Source organism: Danio rerio, chromosome 18, assembly GCF_052040795.2.
Source record: "Danio rerio strain M-AB ecotype USA chromosome 18, GRCz13ab, whole genome shotgun sequence".
NCBI lineage: Eukaryota > Metazoa > Chordata > Actinopteri > Cypriniformes > Danionidae > Danio > Danio rerio.
In genome coordinates this window covers 35,678,750-35,697,896 of record NC_141038.1, presented here as the reverse complement: position 1 = coordinate 35,697,896, position 19,147 = coordinate 35,678,750, and the positions used below count along the sequence as shown (strand labels likewise).

Here is a 19,147-nt window from a genome sequence, read left to right as displayed (position 1 = left end):
AGTGTATTTACAAATGTTATAACACAAGGTAATTACAGGAGTAATTACATACATGTATTTAATCAAGCATAAGTACACAGTAAATACATGTATTTAAACAATAATACATTGTAACAAACTATTAATTCCTGTGTAAGTACATATTAGTTAAGGCCACTTAATATAAACTGGGACCGAAACATCTTACTTTTTTAGAGCGTGACAGCTCACACAGCACCGTCAATCATTGAGGCAGAAAGACATGACAGTCTGCTGAGTGTTTTATGGGCCGATCAGATCATAAGAAGATGATCAGCCCGGCCCAAAAACTACGTTAAAACAGCAGTAAACTGCCCGGCGTCTGCCCTGGCCACAACAGTTTATATATAAATACAAATATTTGCAATCAACAATGTTTTTGACTTTAGAACATTTAATTTCAACAAGTCCAAATTGAGGATTGTCAGTGGGATCAAAAACTATGCCATCAGGGGATGCAACAAGCCATGGAGCATTAGGATGGATGGTTAAACCACAGGGTGAGTAGTTGACATTTTTCAACTTGCTGTATTCCGCTGTTACCTCTGACTCCATTTCAGCACCTCTTCTCATCTCTGCTGTTTGTTGGGTTCCTCGGATGATTCACTCTGCAAGGGACTCTGCAGAGCTTAGGCCTCTGACGTGACATATCTCCCAAAACCTGGAAGCTGTTACTCTTGATCTCCGAAGCTGATGCCATTCAGGACAAGAGCTTTGCTCGCGTGTTGCCTTTTCAATTTTCTGAGTCATATCTAATGTTGTGTTTAGACTTTGAAGGTGTAAGAGCTCCTCCTCAGTGCAAACAAATATGAATTTAGATGGAGCAAGATAATATCTTTCAAGAGGCAAAGGTGGAGTTGATGGAGCATCGTGTAGTGTCAGTGTGATGTACTGCGATGTTAACACAGGCTGCTGGAAGGACAATAAGCTTCCTTCCTGGACCAACCCAAATGCACTTTCAACAAGTGGCTTGTCAGGTGACATGTTCATGGTGGTAACAAGTGTCTTGTCCTCAGGGCTGAATTCTGGGTATGCCTCCTCAACTCTAAACATGCATGAATCTGGTAAAGGGCCCACCATCCTTCTGTAGAGTCCACTTCTGTGTGAAAATGTTTAGCTTAATTATTGTTGCTCACATTACATTTCTCATTGCTTTAATTACTATTTCAGGTTTTTTTTCTTACACCTTTGACGTATTATTTTAAATGTTTTAACAGCATAAAGCCTTGCAATAAAATGTAACAAAATATCTTTGTTCTCAGCATCCTTGTACCAATGAAAAAAATGTGGTTGCTGAACTTCAGCTCACTCCACCTTCTGCAGAACAACTTGCTACAGGTTTTGTGATGACCATGGCATTGATGGGGCCTGGTTTTACACCCTGACAAACAAATGTAAATAATCAGAGAATAACATATGTTAATCTACAAATGTAAAATGCACTTTTAAAAGAATTCAGTTTCTACTTCAAATTAACCTGCATAAAATAAACAACATTCTTTGAAATTTTTACCTTGATATCTTGAATATGAACAGAATAAGACAGGGCTCGAAATTAACTTTTTTACTTGGTAGCACCGGTGCTCCCAACTTCAAATATTTAGGAGCACAAAAATTTTTTTAGGAGCACCAGAAAAAACTTAGGAGCACCCACCAAAAATGAATGAGCACCGCTGCAAATAGTTTTTTAAGGGATTTATTGTATTTTAAAACAACATTAATAGGACTGACAAAAACCAGAAACAGCTATCTAACTAATTCTGCGAAGACATTGATATTTGTGTGCAATAATTCCAAAATGAATGTCTAATAATTAGGCCATAGAATATTAATGATGATCAAAAATGACAATAATAGTAACAATGAATTCCATTTCTCATTATGATACTGCCTTGAATGTGCATGAATTTATGTTATCTGCTATAAAAAGTCTGTTACTTTATGAAAAATAGTTGTATAGTTTGCATCAAACAAAAATGAAGCATTGCAGTAAGAAATATTTATTTTGTACTGCTGTTTTATATGCATGTCAATTTAATAAATAATATTTCTGCTACAAAACAAACAAAAGATTATAATAAATCATTCAATTCAATGATGAAAGCTGCAAAGCAGTCATCAGTAAATAAATAAAAAAATAATATACACCTCAAACAAGAATAGACAAAAGAAAGTAAGTAAAGTCTCACTTCTATCACTCTTTAAAAGTTTTGGTTTCAGTTTGTGTCAATTTAAAGGTTCAGTCTGAGATGATCTTCATTTTTCTGTGTTAGTGGAAAAGCTGGCGAGTCAGCTGACCCAATTTATGAGCAAGCAGAGCAGGATTCTTGCGCTAACCATCGGCGCAATACCGGTCTTTGTTATGAGCCGCAGTTTCAGTGTAAACTTAAGGCGAGCTTCTTTGGCGATGATATGTACAGTATTAGATTTGACTTTTAGCGGACATTTGCGCTGAACACGCAGTGAATGCAACGCATGAGATTTGGGCACCTTCTCCAAGAAGCGCGTACTCGATTGATCTCAGCTGTCGGAACATTATTCACCACGTGACATGTCATGATCGCTTTCATCTGCGCCTCAACTTTAGGTGGGGTTTGCAAACCTGCGTGCTTTAAGTTTTTACTCTTCAGCCGTTTGCATTTCCCGTGGTCATAAAAGCTCCTTCCCTGTCATCTGACAGCGGAATACCTTGAGTGAGTGACAGCTAATATGAACCAATATAGCGGCAGGGAAGAGCGATTCAGCACGTTTTTACAAAAAATCTAAACAGGTCGCACTACAACCATTATCTGCAGTCGCACTAATGCTCCCAGATATATTATGAGGTCGCATAGATTAATTTTTCGGGCGCATATGCGACCAAAATGGTCGCAATTTCGAGCCCTGTAAGATCATGTCAAATATTGAAATCATGGTGAAATAAATGGTTGAAATTGAACTTTATTGCTCCTTATCTCAAAATTACATTGAGATTTTAGTGTAAACTTCACAAACAATGTCACATATTGTGATTATACTGTCTTAAATATAAGGCTACATTTCTAATGCTAAATTACCATTGTTCGTGGTTTATGCCAGGATTGTTCTCTTTCAGTCCAGCTAAGCACAGAGGGGGTACAACAGATAAATTAAGCTGGGAATAATGAGCAGTTTGAAACAGCAAGGCAACCGTATGATTGCACAAAGCAGTGCCTACCACACATGAACATTTGTGGTGTGTGAGCACCACAGGTGAAGCATCCTTGAGTACAACCTAAAAAAATATGTATATATATACATAATTATTAACTTGTACTTCTTGCAAATAAAATACAAGTTAGATGCATGTTAATTTTAGTAAAACAATAACCAAGGTGGCTTTGTAGGTGCAGATAACACTTTGGCTGCTCTGGGTTTACGTAATACTTACGTATTAAAACCACTCAGGTTACTTAATTACGGATGACAAATTCAGACTGACAACATTCTGATTCTTCTGCAAAACCTCCTTGTTATTTGTAATACTTCAAGAACACTTTAACGCTTTTGAACACACTTGAACACCTGAACTGGTTTTGGAGAGCGGTGAACCCTATGTCACTAGCATACTATTAAATTGTGTGGTGCCTCATTCTTCCTCATTGACCTGTAGCACAAGGCTCTAACGCAGACTTCCCCTGACAGCCTGTCTTTATTTGAAACTGATAACAATAACACAAACACATGATGAAAACAAGTAATGCAATCCTGTTTGTTTACAGTTAGTCAACAATTAACGTTAGCACTGAAAGTTGATTAACATTAAATGTTGCTTAACTTAGTAACCGTGTATATATGAGGCTGCGTATAGTTTATAGCCTTTTCCAGCTTGCTGGATGGAGCTTTTGTAGTTTTGCAAATATGATGCACATCCGTAACGTTAATCCGTGGGTGATCCTGGAGACAGTAGGTGTAGAATGTACCCATTGCTAAACCGTAACTGAGTGAGCCCTATTGAAAAGAACATGGAAGAAGGCGTGCAAGTAGCGCATGATAGAATCTTGCAGAACCGGATTTGCTGCACTTTCAGGACTGCATTTACAGGATGCATTTCTGGGACCCTAGTTTTTTGCAGCAGCCCCACCTACCAGATTGGATGATATAGCAAAACTGCATGTCTAAGACTACTGTTTTGTAACAGCGCCACCTACTGAAGTAGATTATATAGCAAAAACATTTGTTTCAGAAAGGCCTTTCCAGCCCCATCTACCTGATTGGAAGAAAAAGCAGAGATCACATAACTTTTTTTTTTTTCGGTTTTGGATGTAAAATGCACCAGTGGTTAAAGTGTGAACCTACCTTTGAGTCACAATTTTAAATTAAAACAAAAAGATTTGCAACTAAAACATAAATAATAGTGTTCTAAAACTTTACACAAATGGAAAAGTTGTGCTTTAGAAGTCTTAAATTTCTTTAAAAAAAGTGTATTGATGAACCCTCTTAGATTGAACAAATTAGCTCAGTATTAGGGCTAATAAACTAAAATCAAATGCAAACAAATGACCCTACTGTTTAATCAGTTGCAGCATACTGGCTGGTTGTAGACTTAAGCTTTGAAAATCATGCCTAAAATCATGTATATGAATTCAAAGGTTAACCATTTGTTATGCAATTAAAGGTTAGGATTAATTTTCATTTTAAGTAATATTATAAGAAACATTTGCTTTAACGTGTTTAACTGTAATATATATATATATATATATATATATATATATATATATATATATATATATATATATATATATATATATTCTGTTTTAAAATATATGCTCTGTTGGGAGAATCAAACAGGACATCTAACTCATTCATTAATTCATTTTCTTTTCGGCTTAGTCCGTTTATTAATCTGGAGTCACCACCGCGGAATGAACCGCCAGCTTATCCAGCATGTTTTACACAGCTGCAACCCATCACTGGGAAACATCCATACACATTCATTCACAATCATTCACTATCAACAATTTTAGCACACCCAACTCACCTATATCGTTTTTGGACTTGTGGGGCAAACCGGAGCACCCCGCGGAAATCTACGCGAACGCAGGGAGAACATGCAAACGCCACACAGAAACGCCAACTGACTCGAATCAGCAACCTTCTTGCTGTGAGGCGACAGCACTATCTACTGCACCACCGCATCGCCCCATAATTGTATTAATATATTTATTTGTAAATCAAAACTGACACAACTCCCCTCAGCTCTTCTTTTCTGTAATGTGATTGTAGGTTGGAGGACAGGTTATTAATGATCAGGGAAAGAACTCAGGGAGTTTAATAATAACTTTAATTCAAAGTCAGGGAATTTAATATTTGGCTTGGAACCCTGGGCGTCCTATTCTCCTTCTGCTAAGGTGGAGAGGATCAGACTCAGCAAAAGGTTTGCATAGTCTAATCTGATTAGCTAAAAGGTATGAGTGACCAACTGCTGGCAGGAATGTGTGAAAAATGCCCACAAAAAAATCCAGGGTCATACGTACGTGATAGAGATTTGCACATTCTTATTCAAGATGAAAACTTTTTGTACACTGTTATACATTGTAAATTGTGTTTTGCTTGGCAAAACATTTTATTAATAAAATATAATAAAAGGGCGAGGCAGTGGCACAGTGGGTAACACGTTTGCCTCACAGCAAGAGGGTCGCTGGTTCGAACCTCGGCTTAGTTGGCGTTTCTATGTGGAGTTTGCATGTTCTCCCTGCCTTCGCGTGGGTTTCCTCCGGGTGCTCCGGTTTCCCCCACAGTCCAAAGACATGTGGTACAGATGAATTGGGTTGGCTAAATTGTCCGTAGTGTATGAGAGTGTGTGTGTGTGTGAATGTGTGTGTGGATGTTTCCCAGGGATGGGTTGCGGCTGGAAGGGCATCCGCTGCGTAAAATCTTGCTGGATAAGTTGGCGGTTCATTCCGCTGTGGCGACCCCGGATTAATAAAGGGACTAAGCCGACAAGAAAATGAATGAATGAATGAATATAATAAAAAAATATTATATGTAAAAATATCAAATATAATAAAATCTTACCAATAGACCTGTATGTGCTACTATAATGTATAGAATAATGTCTAAGTTTGTCAATGGAAGAGAGAGAGAGAGCGAGAGAAAGAGAGATTTTTTTGATACAGACTTACCTCATATGTTGCCCCTTTGGCATTGGCTACATTTACAATCATTCATCCATAATAATTACCTGAAAAATGTAAATACTCTATCAGTTGAAATGCATTTGGCAGATGCAGTTGAGCTCATTTTTCAAGATGCTTCTCTATCTTTGCACGCTTCTGCTTTTTTTTAAGCTTAAAGTAAGTGTGGGAAATGCTTCTTGCAAAATAATGGGAGAACCGAAGTACCCTCTGCTTTTCAAGGATGGAGATGTGACTATTGGGGCACTTTTTCCAGTCCACAGCATAGAGACAGCACCTTCATTTGAGTTCACACAAAAACCTCAGCTTTTATCTTGCTCCAGGTTTGTATTAACATGAGAAGTTTTGATTGTCTATCAGTTTAGATGAAGTATCTTTAAAACTATCATGTATTCTCTCTCTTTCTCTTCTTTTCCATTAACTGTTTTAAAATTTCCAGTGTGAATCTGAGAGATTTTCGTCTGGCTCAAATCCTGATCTTTGCTATTGAGGAGATAAACAGAAGTGAAAGCTTGCTCCCAAAACTTTCCCTTGGCTACAAGATTTATGATACCTGTAGCTCAAAATTGTCTTCCATGAGTGCAACTATGGCATTGATGAATAGTTTTGAATTTGCAGGAAGAGACAAATGCAACGGGCAGACTTCTGTACATGCTATCATTGGAGAAACAGAGTCTTCTGCCACAGTGATCTTGACCAGAACCACAGGACCTTTCAAAATTCCAGTGGTAAGTGCCAATTAATAAAAGTTTTACAAAAACACCAAACTGTAAACTCATTATCTATCTATCTATCTATCTATCTATCTATCTATCTATCTATCTATCTATCTATCTATCTATCTATCTATCTATCTATCTATCTATCTATCTATCTATCTATCTATCTTTAATCTTTTAAAGATAAGTCATGCAGCCTCCTGTGAATGTCTGAGTAGCAGGAAAGAGTATCCGTCATTCTTCAGGACTATTTCTAGTGATTACCATCAAGGTAGAGCACTTGCATACATTGTCAAGCACTTGGGCTGGTCTTGGGTGGGAGCTGTGAACAGTGACAATGACTATGGGAATTATGGAATGGCCATATTTCTTAATACAGCCCATAAAGAGGGAATTTGTGTGGAGTACTCTGAGAAATTCTACAGGACAGAGCCTGAGAAACTAAAAAAGGTGGTAGACACAATTAAAAAGAGCACTGCAAAAGTTATTGTTGCATTTATTTCATTTCTTGAAATGAGATTACTTGTTGAGCAGTTAAGTGCTGAAAACATTACAGGCCTCCAAATAGTTGGTGTGGAGGGATGGACAACTTCAAAGAGTTTGATTACTCCAAAAACATTAAATGTGCTGAGAGGGTCACTGGGTTTTGCAATGAGAAAAATTTATATTGAAGGCTTTGCAGAATATGTTTTAAAACCCTTCTGGGACACAGCTTTTCCATGCATACCGAATCAGAGGAATGATTCTTGGGTCATATTAAATTGCAGCAGATATCAGGATCTTCTTGTTCTGAAAAATTACATTGAAGATGTCCCTGAACATAGATTTTCAATAAATGTCTACAACGCAGTTTATGCTGTGGCTCATGCACTGCACAGTCTATTTAAGTGCAAAGAACAAGAGGGTTGTGAAAAAGACCTGTTGACACAACCACAGCAGGTACAAAATACATAGAACCAAAAACAGAATAATGTCTAGATGACAATGTCTTACTTTTTATTATGTATTGATTAATTTATGTGTTTTATTTAGGTAGTTGATGCTCTGAAAAAAGTCAATTTTACTGTAAAGATGGGAGATCGTGTGTGGTTTGACAGCACTGGTGCAACACTAGCCCAATATGAGGTTGTGAACTGGCAGCAGAACTCTGATGGATCAGTCAATTTTAAAAAAGTGGGATACTATGATGCCTCTCTGCCTCCTGACCAGCGCTTTGTGCTCAACATTAAAGAGATACTTTGGGCAGGAGGAAACCTGAAGGCAAATGGCTTAACATTTATTTGTATTTATTTAAAGTTTAAACTGTAATAATTTAACATATAATATCATTTAATGTTATTTAATGAGCTACGTTTAGGAGACACTTTGTTTTGATGGTGTTTTTGGGTGTTAGTAGACTGTCTGCTTAATATGTCAATATGGTCCTTCAACAGACATTTAACTAACTTTAAGAAACTTTGCAAGTACATGTCAACTAACACTAACCCTAACCCCAACCTAATGGTCTACTTATAATCTAATGAGAATTAGTTGGCATGTGGATGCAATTCAACAAACGGACCATTAAAATAAAGTATGACCTACATTTACTCCTTGTTGGCTGAAATGAACACGCTAGATAGATAGACAAACAGAAACAGACAGAAATGTCCTCAGTTGCAATGTTAACATATTTTTCTATTTAGAAGCCAAGATCTGTGTGCAGTGAGAGCTGTCCTCCAGGCACCAGGAAGGCTGCACAGAAAGGAAGACCTATCTGCTGTTATGACTGTATTCCATGTGCAGATGGAGAAATCAGTAACGACACAGGTAATACTCAGTATTTCTCACAGTTCCAAAGAAATCTGTTTAGTTGCTGTTTTTGTGTTATTATACTAATATTAAGAGTGCAGATTTTAATCAAAGGAGTTCATAAATAAAATAAATTGTATTTTTCCTTTAACTATAGAACTGAAAAAAACTTTCTTTACAGATTCAAATAACTGCAAGCAGTGTCAAGGGGAATACTGGTCTAATGCTGATAAAAATAAATGTGTTCAAAAGTCGGTAGAGTTTCTGTCATTTACAGAGGTTATGGGTATAGTGCTTGTTTTTTTCTCACTATTTGGAGCAGGATTAACTGTGCTGGTGGCCATTCTCTTTTACAGCAAGAAGGACACTCCCATAGTAAAAGCCAACAACTCAGAGTTGAGCTTCCTGCTGCTCTTCTCACTGACCCTGTGTTTCCTCTGTTCACTTACTTTCATTGGTCAGCCCACTCAATGGTCATGTATGTTGCGTCACACAGCTTTTGGGATCACTTTTGTCCTTTGTATTTCCTGTGTTTTAGGGAAAACATTACTGGTGTTAATGGCCTTCAAAGCTACACTTCCAGGAAGTAATATCATGAAATGGTTTGGGCCTGTACAACAACGACTAAGTGTTCTTGCTTTTACATTTATACAAGTTTTAATCTGTGTGTTATGGCTATCAATATCTCCACCATTTCCCCACAAAAATATGAAATATTATGAAGAGAAGATCATTCTTGAGTGCAGTTTAGGTTCTACTATAGGTTTCTGGGCTATTTTGGGATATATTGGCCTACTGGCTGCGTTGTGCTTCATTCTGGCTTTTCTGGCTAGGACACTTCCTGATAATTTCAATGAGGCCAAATTCATCACATTCAGTATGCTTATATTTTGTGCTGTATGGATCACTTTTATTCCAGCTTATGTTAGTTCTCCTGGAAAATTCACTGTAGCTGTGGAGATATTTGCCATTTTATCTTCAAGCATTAGTTTACTATTGTGCATTTTTGCACCCAAATGTTATATAATCCTTCTTAAGCCTGAACAAAATACAAAGCAATACATGTTGGGAAAAACAACATCTAAGTTCTACTGATACAAAATAAATAAATTAAAATAAAAAAATAAAAGGATTATGCAAAGGCTCCTGTCATGTATACACCTGAGACGAAATATCCTAAGTGCATAACAAACATGGAAAAATGTCAATTAGAATATAAGCAATGAGCAAAACGTGATACAATTGACTGTTAAATGAGATGGGAATATTCAATCAATTTAGGTTGATCTCTAATATAACACAGACATTCTTTAAAATGCAAATAAACCTGGAAATTAGATTTATAATATAATAATGATTTAAAATGTGTGCTCCACACAGAGATCTGATCTGACCATCATCCAGTCTGTCTGCAATGACATGAAGAAACAGAACTTTTCTAAGATGGTTCTAAAAACCCTGCTGCAAAACAACAGTACTGTTCAAAATCTTAAGCACTTGTGTAAAATGCAGTAAAATGAGGATGCTTTCAAAAATAATGCATACATACAATTTATTAATCAAATAACTTATATTAACCAAATCAGATCAACATTTGGGATGACCAAACTTTGCATTTAAAACACTTGGTACACTTGCCTATAATTTTTCAGGTAGCTTTGGTTTTTTGAAGCTAACTGACATGTTGACATGACAAAAATGATGTTTAGAAATTTAAATTGATATTTTAAAATCGCATGCTACAAAAAATAAATAAAGATTAAACCTTTTTTAATGAAAACATTAAGTTTATTTTCCCCAAAAAATTGGGTTTAAAGGAGAGAAGATTTTTTCAACATATTTCTAAACAATAGTTTTAATAATTTATCTCTAAAAACTTATTTATTTTATCTTTGCTGTGATGACAGCAAATAATATTTTACTAGATATTTTTCAAGACACTTCTTTACAGATTAAAGTGACATTGCAAGGCTTAACTAGGTTAATTAGTTTAACTGGGCAGGTTAAGGTAATTAGGCAAGTTATTGTATAACAATGGTTTGTTCTGTAGACTTACGAAATAAATATATAGCTCAAAGGGGCAAATAATTTTGACCTTAAAATGGTGTTTAAAACATTTATAACTGCTTTTATTGTAGCTGAAATGAAACAAATAAGTCTTTCTCCAGAAGAAAAAAAATATTATGTGACATACTGTGAACATTTTGTTGCTCTGTAAAAAAATCAATAATAAAAAAAAAAACTCAAAAGGGGGCTATTAATCTGACTTCAACTGTATATATACAGTTAAAGTCAAAATTATTAGCCACCTTGTTTATTTTCCCCCCAATATCTGTTTAAGGATTTTTTGAACACATTTCTAAACATAATAGTTTTAATAACTCATTTTTTAATAACTGATTTCTTTTATTTTTGCCATGATGACAATAAATACTATTTTACAAGATATTTTTCAAGAAACTTCTATACAGCTTAAAGTGACATTAAAAGGCTTAACTAGGTTAATTAGGTTAACTAGGCAGGTTAGGGTAATTAGGAAGGTTATTGTATAACGATGGTTTGTTCTGTAGACTATCGAACAAATATAGCTTAAATGGGTTAATAATTTTGACTTAATTTTTTTTTTTTTATTAAAAAAACTTTTATTCTGGCATAAATAAAATTGATAAGACTTTCTCCAGAAGAAAAATATTATTAGACATACTGTGAAAATTTCCTTTCTCTGTTAAACTTTATTTGGAAAATATTTTAAAATGAAAAACAAATTCAAAGGGGGCTAATAATTATAACTCTAAATAATGAGCCCGCCCCCTACAGACATGTAACACTTTTTAGAACTGCAGCAAGCTATAAACCAAACAAACAAGATACGAATTGAATAGAACAAAATACTGCATGGCTTGCTGAAACGAAGAGATAGTGGAGCTATTGAGAAGTCATTTGTGTTGTTTGTGACAAGGTATTTGCCTAGTACTGTTCAATTTTAAGTACTAGTACCAACTGTGTCACAAGCCTGATTTTTAGTAAAGGTCTCGGCCGTTAGATTGCCCCCTGGGGGCTGGCTGCAGTATAAGTCATAAAGCCCGCCTCCTCCATGTAAATGAAGGAGACTTGAGCCCAAATAAAAAAATTATTTACCCTTGCAATAAAAGATGGTTCTGGTCAATTAAGGCACTGGTTATCATGCTGATATAGGTGCAGATCATCCTTTTTGTAAACAGTTTGTTTTTAGCAGTAATTTAATGCTGGGCGTGTCATTGTGATTGATAGATGTGATTGTCATTGACTCAAAGCAGATTGTCTGAGCTTCGGCAGGAGACTGAAGTGTTATTTGATTTCTGTGTTATTTTACCATGATAAAATAAGTTCAGCAGTAAACTATAGTTTCTGACATACAGATGCTGTAGTTATCGAGTGACAGAATGTTGTAGGACTGCTATACAAGAGGAATGATTATGGATTATAGATCTCAAAATTTTTATTTTAGCTTTTTTTTTTTTAAAGCATGACGGTAGAACACAAACGCGATTATGAATGCATTAAAACAGGGGTTTTCAAAATGGGGTCCGCAGACCCCTGGTGGTCTGCAAGAGAGTGCTAGGGGGTCCGCGAAAAACTTGGCGGAAACAAAAAATGATTTTTATGAGATATTTATTATTAATTATTAATGACGATAAATTATTAATCTATACATAGTTTTATGATTTGCATAAGTGGATACCTAATTGTAAAGTGTTTAACCCAAAATCCTTAGCACTCTTTAAGGTATGGCATACAATTAGCGGCTTTAAGTGCAGTACAGATGATGGAAAGATTTTTAAAGAATCCCGCTCTCGCAAGCAGTTCATGCAAATCTGACTTGGCAAGCGTTAAGGCAAAAACCAGAAAATCTGACAAATTTTACATTGCGTTTGGTTTTAACTGCATGTTAATCGATATACCCCAGTTCTTTGTCAAGAGATTCTCTTCAACGAATGCATGAAACCATCCAAGCTCAAGTGCCAACTTCAGCAGAAACATCCCAATGAGGCAGAAAAATCGACTATTTCAAACATCAGGAGTTGTGTTTGGCCCGGCAGGCTAGTATTTTTCAGCAGCAAGCATTAGTCCCCGAGAGGTGTTTAAAATGTCATATTTGGCATCACTCCACATCGCACATGCTAAGAAACCACACACAGTTGGCGAAGCATTGTTATTACCAGCTACCAAAGATATTGTCAAAGAGTTATTTGGAGAGGAAACGGCACGAAAGGTATATTGTGTGCCTTTGTCAGACAACACAGTAAGCAGACATATAAGTTCAATGTAAATTGAACGTTTTCCATAAATACAAGACAGGGAAAAAAAACTACAGAAACTACAAATATTACAAATATCAAGGTTTAAATTTTCATCTCCCACTGCCTCATTTAGAAAAGCTATCTTGTTCAGTTAATGTAAATATTTCATTGTTTTTTTTAATGAAATTTAAAAATTGAGAATATTTTTTGGCTAAAGTGAGTTGACAACTAGTAAAATAAATAGTTTTTAAAACAATACCATTTTGTATGCCTGTGAAATGAGAACTATTGTGTCTTTACGTTATACAGAATTTTAGTTTACATATTTATACTTGAAATATATAAGTGTTTTTAAACTTCAGGCAAAAGGGTCCCCTGCAAGAGATCATAATATTTTTGTGGGGTCCCTGTGATTAAAAGGTTTGAAAACCCCTGTATTAAAACATATGCTTGTTTTTTGTAAAAATTCATAATAATGACAAAAAAAAACTTATTTGTGGATCTCCCTACTTCTTGCTGCAACTATACTACCATGGTGGGTGGTGTTTCTGAGAATTTTTCTTACCCCTTTGTTTTGAGTGTGATAATTAAAAAATCTGCATTCTAAGGGGTATCTACCCCTTCCCCTTAGGGCACTATTTTGATGGTCCATGCGCAAAGCGCAGGGCGCAAACGCTTTCGGGGGGCATGTCAGAATCCACTTTTGCTATTTTAAGGATAGAAAAATCCGGTTTGTGCCTGGTGCATGATCTAAAAGAAATTAGCTTATTTTCTTAATGAGTTATAGGTGTGTTTTGAGAATAAACCAATCAGTCTCATCTTCCATTCTCTTTAAGTGCCAGTTGCCAAAAGCGCATTTGCTATTTACATGACGTTAAGTAAGTGGAAAAACTGGGCATTTTACTAGCAAGAAAACAATTAAACAGAGCATCTGCAGCGCGAGAATGAGAGTTAAGGCATCTCATAATCTACTATCACTTTCACTCTCGTGGATAGGGAAACCTTGTACACATACATCAATTAGCCTATAAATAATTAATTTAGTTTGTTAAGCATAAATATTTGCTTCAAAACTATTTCTAAATTCAGTTTTAATTTCCATAAATTCAGTTCTAATTTCCAGCAAACTAATAAACGAACAACAATGACGAAGTGTGCTCAAAAAACTGAGTTATATCCAAATACACATGCTGTGTCCCATATGGTCTGAAACCTGACAGGTGGGCAAATCTAAGCTTGTTTTTAATAAAACAATTATAAATTTAGGATATAATAAATAATACAGCTAATAATGATAACATTATACAAAAAAAATTGTTATGAATGAACTAAAAAAAGCCTCCCGAGATGAAGAAGGCATGGAGGGGGTGGTTTTTAAATTTATGAAGGCTAGAAAATTATGTTTTGTAATATTTTAATCCTTTATATTCATATTCTATATATATCCTTAATATTTTAATTATTTTGCATTTGTAAAGATATTTGCGTATTGCTCTACATCTTGTGTGTTTTAAGCAGTGTGTAAGCGAGGCACATAACTAATGCGCTCTGTGTTGGACTTTAGACCGGCTTTGTTTTGGTCTATTGAAAAGTCTATTATAGTTTTTCAAAATAGCAACGGGCCTCAAATTGCTTCCTTTTTAGACCAGAACGCCTATGGGCGCACATATGAGCGCAAATGCATTTGCTATTTAAACAGCGGGGCGCAAAACGTCAAAACAAGCACAAAGATAAGTTAAAAGCCTTTATTAATTTATGTAACCACTTACACTGATTGCTTGCCTTTATTTCCTGTATTGTATAAATGTAACGTACACTATACTATTATAATGGCTATTACTGATTAATAAAACAGATATTAAGCAAAAGAGACAGGGTATGTTATATATTTTTTGAAGAAAATGAAAGGAGGCAGTCATGTTATAGGCTTTGTTTTGTTAAAATTTGCATACAGTGAAGATGATGGTCATATAAATATGTAGCTACATGATTCCTTAAAATTTTTTGTGCCTTTTTAGTTGGTAATATCAAAATGAAATTAGGCAGTTCCTTATATCATGTTTTCATTTTATTTTTGACATGGTGAAACAACGTAGCAAGAGTGATGCGAATGATGTTATATACGTAGTAGCCTACACAGAGTTTGTCTTCCAAACCAAACTTGTGACATCTGGGGCCTCATGTATCAACGTTGCGTACGCACAAAAACTTTGCGTACGCCAGGTTTCACGCTCAGAATCGCTCACGTTTGGATTTACTAACAATGAACTGAACGTGGGAATGTGCGCAGGTTCACGGCAGCTTTCTGGCAGGCGTACGCACATTTTTTGTGCGTGTCTGTTTTATTTCCATTGGCGACTCCTAGAGGCAGTTGTGTTAAATTCTTCTCTACAAAGTGTCTGATCCTTGCAATGGCAGCTGTATGAGACGGGTTCATATAGTAGGTATGTAAGATTTCCATACCATACAGTTGACCAGCCAAACATTAAAGCACAATTTGCAGCGGTCGCCTGTTTTCCCAATGTAATCTGAGCGATCTACTGCACGCACATTGCTATAAAGACACTATCTGAAGATGAATTTGCATGCGTGAATCAGAAACATTTCCATTCAATAAATGTGCAAATAAAATATGATGCACAAACTTATTGATGATTCCTACTTGTCTTTCTCTTGATAAATAGTGGGCAAAATCTGATATGTAGCGGGGAAAAAAGAAAGAATTCATTAGACGCTAGATTCGAGCCAAGTTAATGCTCGAAAATGTCAGTACATGATCACATGCTTCTTATGAGGTGCGCCACTGAGACTGCTAAGGGTACTGCAAAATTTTTCAGTTATAAACCACACTATTTCTGTTTTAAATGCACTCAGTGCGATGTTCAGACCCAACTGTGTTAACCGCATCAGCTAAACTCTCCCACTCTATTTTTTTTCTTTTGTTGTTAATTCCGGAGAACAAACTTGCAAATAACACCACTTTTCTCCGGTCTACCTCCGAAAGCAGCACCTCCAATTCACATTCTGTTCAAAGTTTCTCTTTTTGCTTGATTTTGCCGTTGCTTTTTCGTTGGGTTTTGCCATTAGCATAGTCATTAGCATATTCATACGGGGGAGGAGGCAGGGAGGGGTTTTGTGCTCGTGCATGTTGCGCTCAGTTTCACGTTCATTCAGATGTACAAAAGAATATGCGTGAGATTCGGCGTACGCAGTGTTTCATACATCTGAATTTTTTTCTGCGTACTCACATTTACAGCTTTGTGCGTACGCAATGTTTTAGTAAGATTTCCACGCAAGTCTTCGTACATGAGGCCCCTGAACTTGAGGAAAGTGCGCAAGACTGAAATTTGTAAAATTAATACTGATGTAAAAGCCCCAATCAGATCAGGCAAATGTTGTGGCCACACCTCCATTTTTAATTGTCTCCGTTTTCCCCCATCCACAATGACATGAAGCAGCAGCATTTTAAAACCTTTTAAAGCTTCTTCAGTGTTTTTAGGGTTCAAAAACTCCAGGGTAGTGTTGACAAAAGGCATAACTGTAGCAAAACTTATGCATTTTAAAACAAAAACTTATTGGTGTAAACTAATAGAGAATTTTTTGTAAAAAGAAGAAAGTGATTTACTCATTCATAACAGTGTTAATGTGTTATGTTTCATGGCCTTGTTTCTGTAAAAAAATGCAATCATTTGCATCCATCAAAGACTCAAAAGACGCCTTTTCTACTTCTCTGTCAGATGTTGAAATTACGTCCTCTGAAGATCCAGAATAAAAGTTTTATGACGTCTTTTCTACATCTTTTTTCAACATCTTTTCAGCGTTTTTTTTTTTTTTTTGACGTCCTTTCGCAGCGTTTTGACTTCTTTTTTGTCTATTTACTTTTATTTATTTTTATTATGCATTTTTGTGATTCTGTTAAATGACTTAAACACCCATAGGACAAATAATTAAACAGTGCACATTCAATTGAAACATATTTAATTAAAGAACAAACAATCAAAACAAATAGAAATGTATATTTTGTTTAGAACCTTTAAAAATGTCAACAAAAGTCACTTGTTAAACTGCAGAGTTGCATTTTTAGAGCAATAATAATGAATATTAGGGAGCAATAATGAGTAATAATGATTTAATTGATACAATATTTTATTATTAGTTTCATTATATATTATTAATTATTATTATAATTAATAATAATAATACATTATTTTATAATATTAATTATATTCAATATAATTACATTCATATTTAATATGAGTAATAATGCAATTCATTTATGTCAAATACAATTGAAGAGATCTGTACATTACAAATTATAGAAATTGTCAGATTAGGGATTTTTTTTTTTTTTTTTGAAAGTATTGCTAGCATGAAAAATATATATATTTTCTGTGTCCAGCTCATCAATTTCTTGCTGGTGCATGCTTTAGGTGCACGTATGCATAATTAAATTTTTTTCTTCTGTAGCATCCTTGCTCCATTTCATTACTGCAGCTGAAATTTAAAATACAGTCTATTATAATTATGTAACAAACACATGAAAAATAGCCTAAAGTAATTTATCAAGTACACATTTTCATATAGACAATCGCACTGTTTGAACCTGTTATTGGCATAACCATTAAATCATAATGGCCAGATATACTCATTGGACTCTATTTTTTTTTTATAGTAAGAATTAAGTAAAAATCTGTAGAATTCACTGACTAAGAGATCATGATTGATTCTTAACAGATGCTGAGCTTGGTGTATGTTGTAAATATTCTCTCTTTATACACCTACTTGCGAGGATGAAATTTAAACTAAAGCTAAACTGGAAAGGAATAAAAATCCTGCATAGCAGCTCCGACTCTCAAAATTTTTGTTCGATATTTAAAAGTTGCATGACAAAAAACAAGCAAGATTGTGGCACTTCAGATCATTTTGGAAGAGCACTTTCTATCCAATGCATTGCACAGGTTGAACCCATTGACTGTAAAATATATGGAGGTGGTATTCGTGACGTCACCCATAGGTTCCTGAAAAGCGCAAATGAAGCTTCAAGTAGGCACGGCCAACAGTCACCATTTTGTTTGCACGTCATCGCACCCACTGCGGGATACCAAACAAGGGCAAAGAGGCAGAGAGTGAGCGGAGCTAGAGACACCTGCTGGCATTTGCTTGGACCTGGCAGACAGACTTTACTTTAGGAGAAACGCTTAGTACTTTATAACCTGTGACTCGTTTGTGTACTGTAGTCATTATGTTCAATGACACCGGGGACCAGACGTCCACTGCTGCATTGGAGGGTAGGCTTTCATTGACTGACGAGGATCCAGACCTGCTTGACCCCTCCGCGAAGGTGAGCGCTGTCAAAACGGATCTCGAAACGGACATGTTAGCCATGCTTTCCCGGCTTCTTCGGCCATGGGGTTAGAGATGGTTTATCCCCCAGCTCTGCGGCCGGACCGACTAGATGGGTGCTACGTAGAGGACAAGAGGGCCAAGCCTTCGAAGCCTCTTATCCCCTTCTTCCCGGAGGTGCACAGTAGGCTCGCGCAGTCTTGGAGGGCACCTTTTTCTGCCCGTGCTGCGCGTCATTCCACCCTCACTACTCTTGACGGTGGAGCAGTCAGGGGGTATGAAGCGATTCCTCAGGTCGAGCGTGCCATTGCGGGCTTTGTCCGCGATGCGCCTCTTTTTGGCGAGGTCCGCCTCATCTCCTGTCTAAAGCCTGTAGGTTATCTGCCTCCCTCGAAGCCAGAGCTTACAAGGCTGTGGGCCAGGCTGCTTACGCCTTGCTCGCTATGGCTACCTACCAGTGCTTTTTATGCTGGGACCTGGCAGACAGACTTTACTTTAGGAGAAACGCTTAATACTTTATTACCTGCGACTCGTTTGTGTTCTGACGACATGTGCTTGGTTGTACACTGTATAAATAAGGTGTTAAGACTTTTAACAACACTGCTGTAATACACAGAGCCACTAAGCATTATTCTTATGACGCTTTTATACAGGAGGAAAACGTGAATAATGTCCAAACACTTTAGATATAGTCTAATCAATCTGTCAGATTCTGGAGGGCATTACAGCTCTAAAGAACATTATAGATGATAAATGATCTTAAATAAAATAAATACATTTATAGAGATGGTATATAAGTATATAATTTCACTCACCATGGAAGCGGAGGCCACATGAATGG

The 19,147-nt window shown here is 36.1% G+C and overlaps 1 protein-coding gene and 1 pseudogene across 2 annotated transcripts; one reads left to right on the top strand and one right to left on the bottom strand.

Annotated features, from left to right (window-relative positions):
• Positions 1-200: 200 nt before the first annotated feature.
• On the bottom strand, positions 201-1,160 carry LOC147832881 (uncharacterized; annotated as a pseudogene).
• A 4,961-nt stretch (positions 1,161-6,121) lies between these two features.
• olfcg9 (olfactory receptor C family, g9) lies at positions 6,122-10,893 on the top strand. 2 transcript variants are annotated; one of them, XM_087293271.1, is made up of 7 exons: positions 6,122-6,496; positions 6,613-6,901; positions 7,076-7,163; positions 7,449-7,831; positions 7,925-8,152; positions 8,578-8,701; positions 8,865-10,893. In XM_087293271.1, exons 1-7 carry the CDS (start codon positions 6,264-6,266, stop codon positions 9,776-9,778), a joined length of 2,259 nt encoding a protein of 752 aa, XP_087149397.1. In that variant the 5' UTR covers positions 6,122-6,263; the 3' UTR covers positions 9,779-10,893. The 2 variants fall into 2 exon arrangements, with proteins under 2 accessions (XP_087149397.1, XP_087149398.1); XM_087293272.1 differs by having other exon boundaries at positions 6,275-6,496; positions 7,076-7,831.
• Positions 10,894-19,147: the final 8,254 nt, after the last annotated feature.

Bases quoted from the DNA above. Each gene is read 5' to 3' on its own strand.
- olfcg9 (XM_087293272.1), top strand. From the start codon at position 6,288: ATGCTTCTCTATCTTTGCACGCTTCTGCTTTTTTTTAAGCTTAAAGTA. The intron at 7,832-7,924 runs GTACAAAATACA...TGTTTTATTTAG, and splicing joins TGTTGACACAACCACAGCAG to GTAGTTGATGCTCTGAAAAA. The intron at 8,702-8,864 runs GTAATACTCAGT...CTTTCTTTACAG, and splicing joins AGAAATCAGTAACGACACAG to ATTCAAATAACTGCAAGCAG.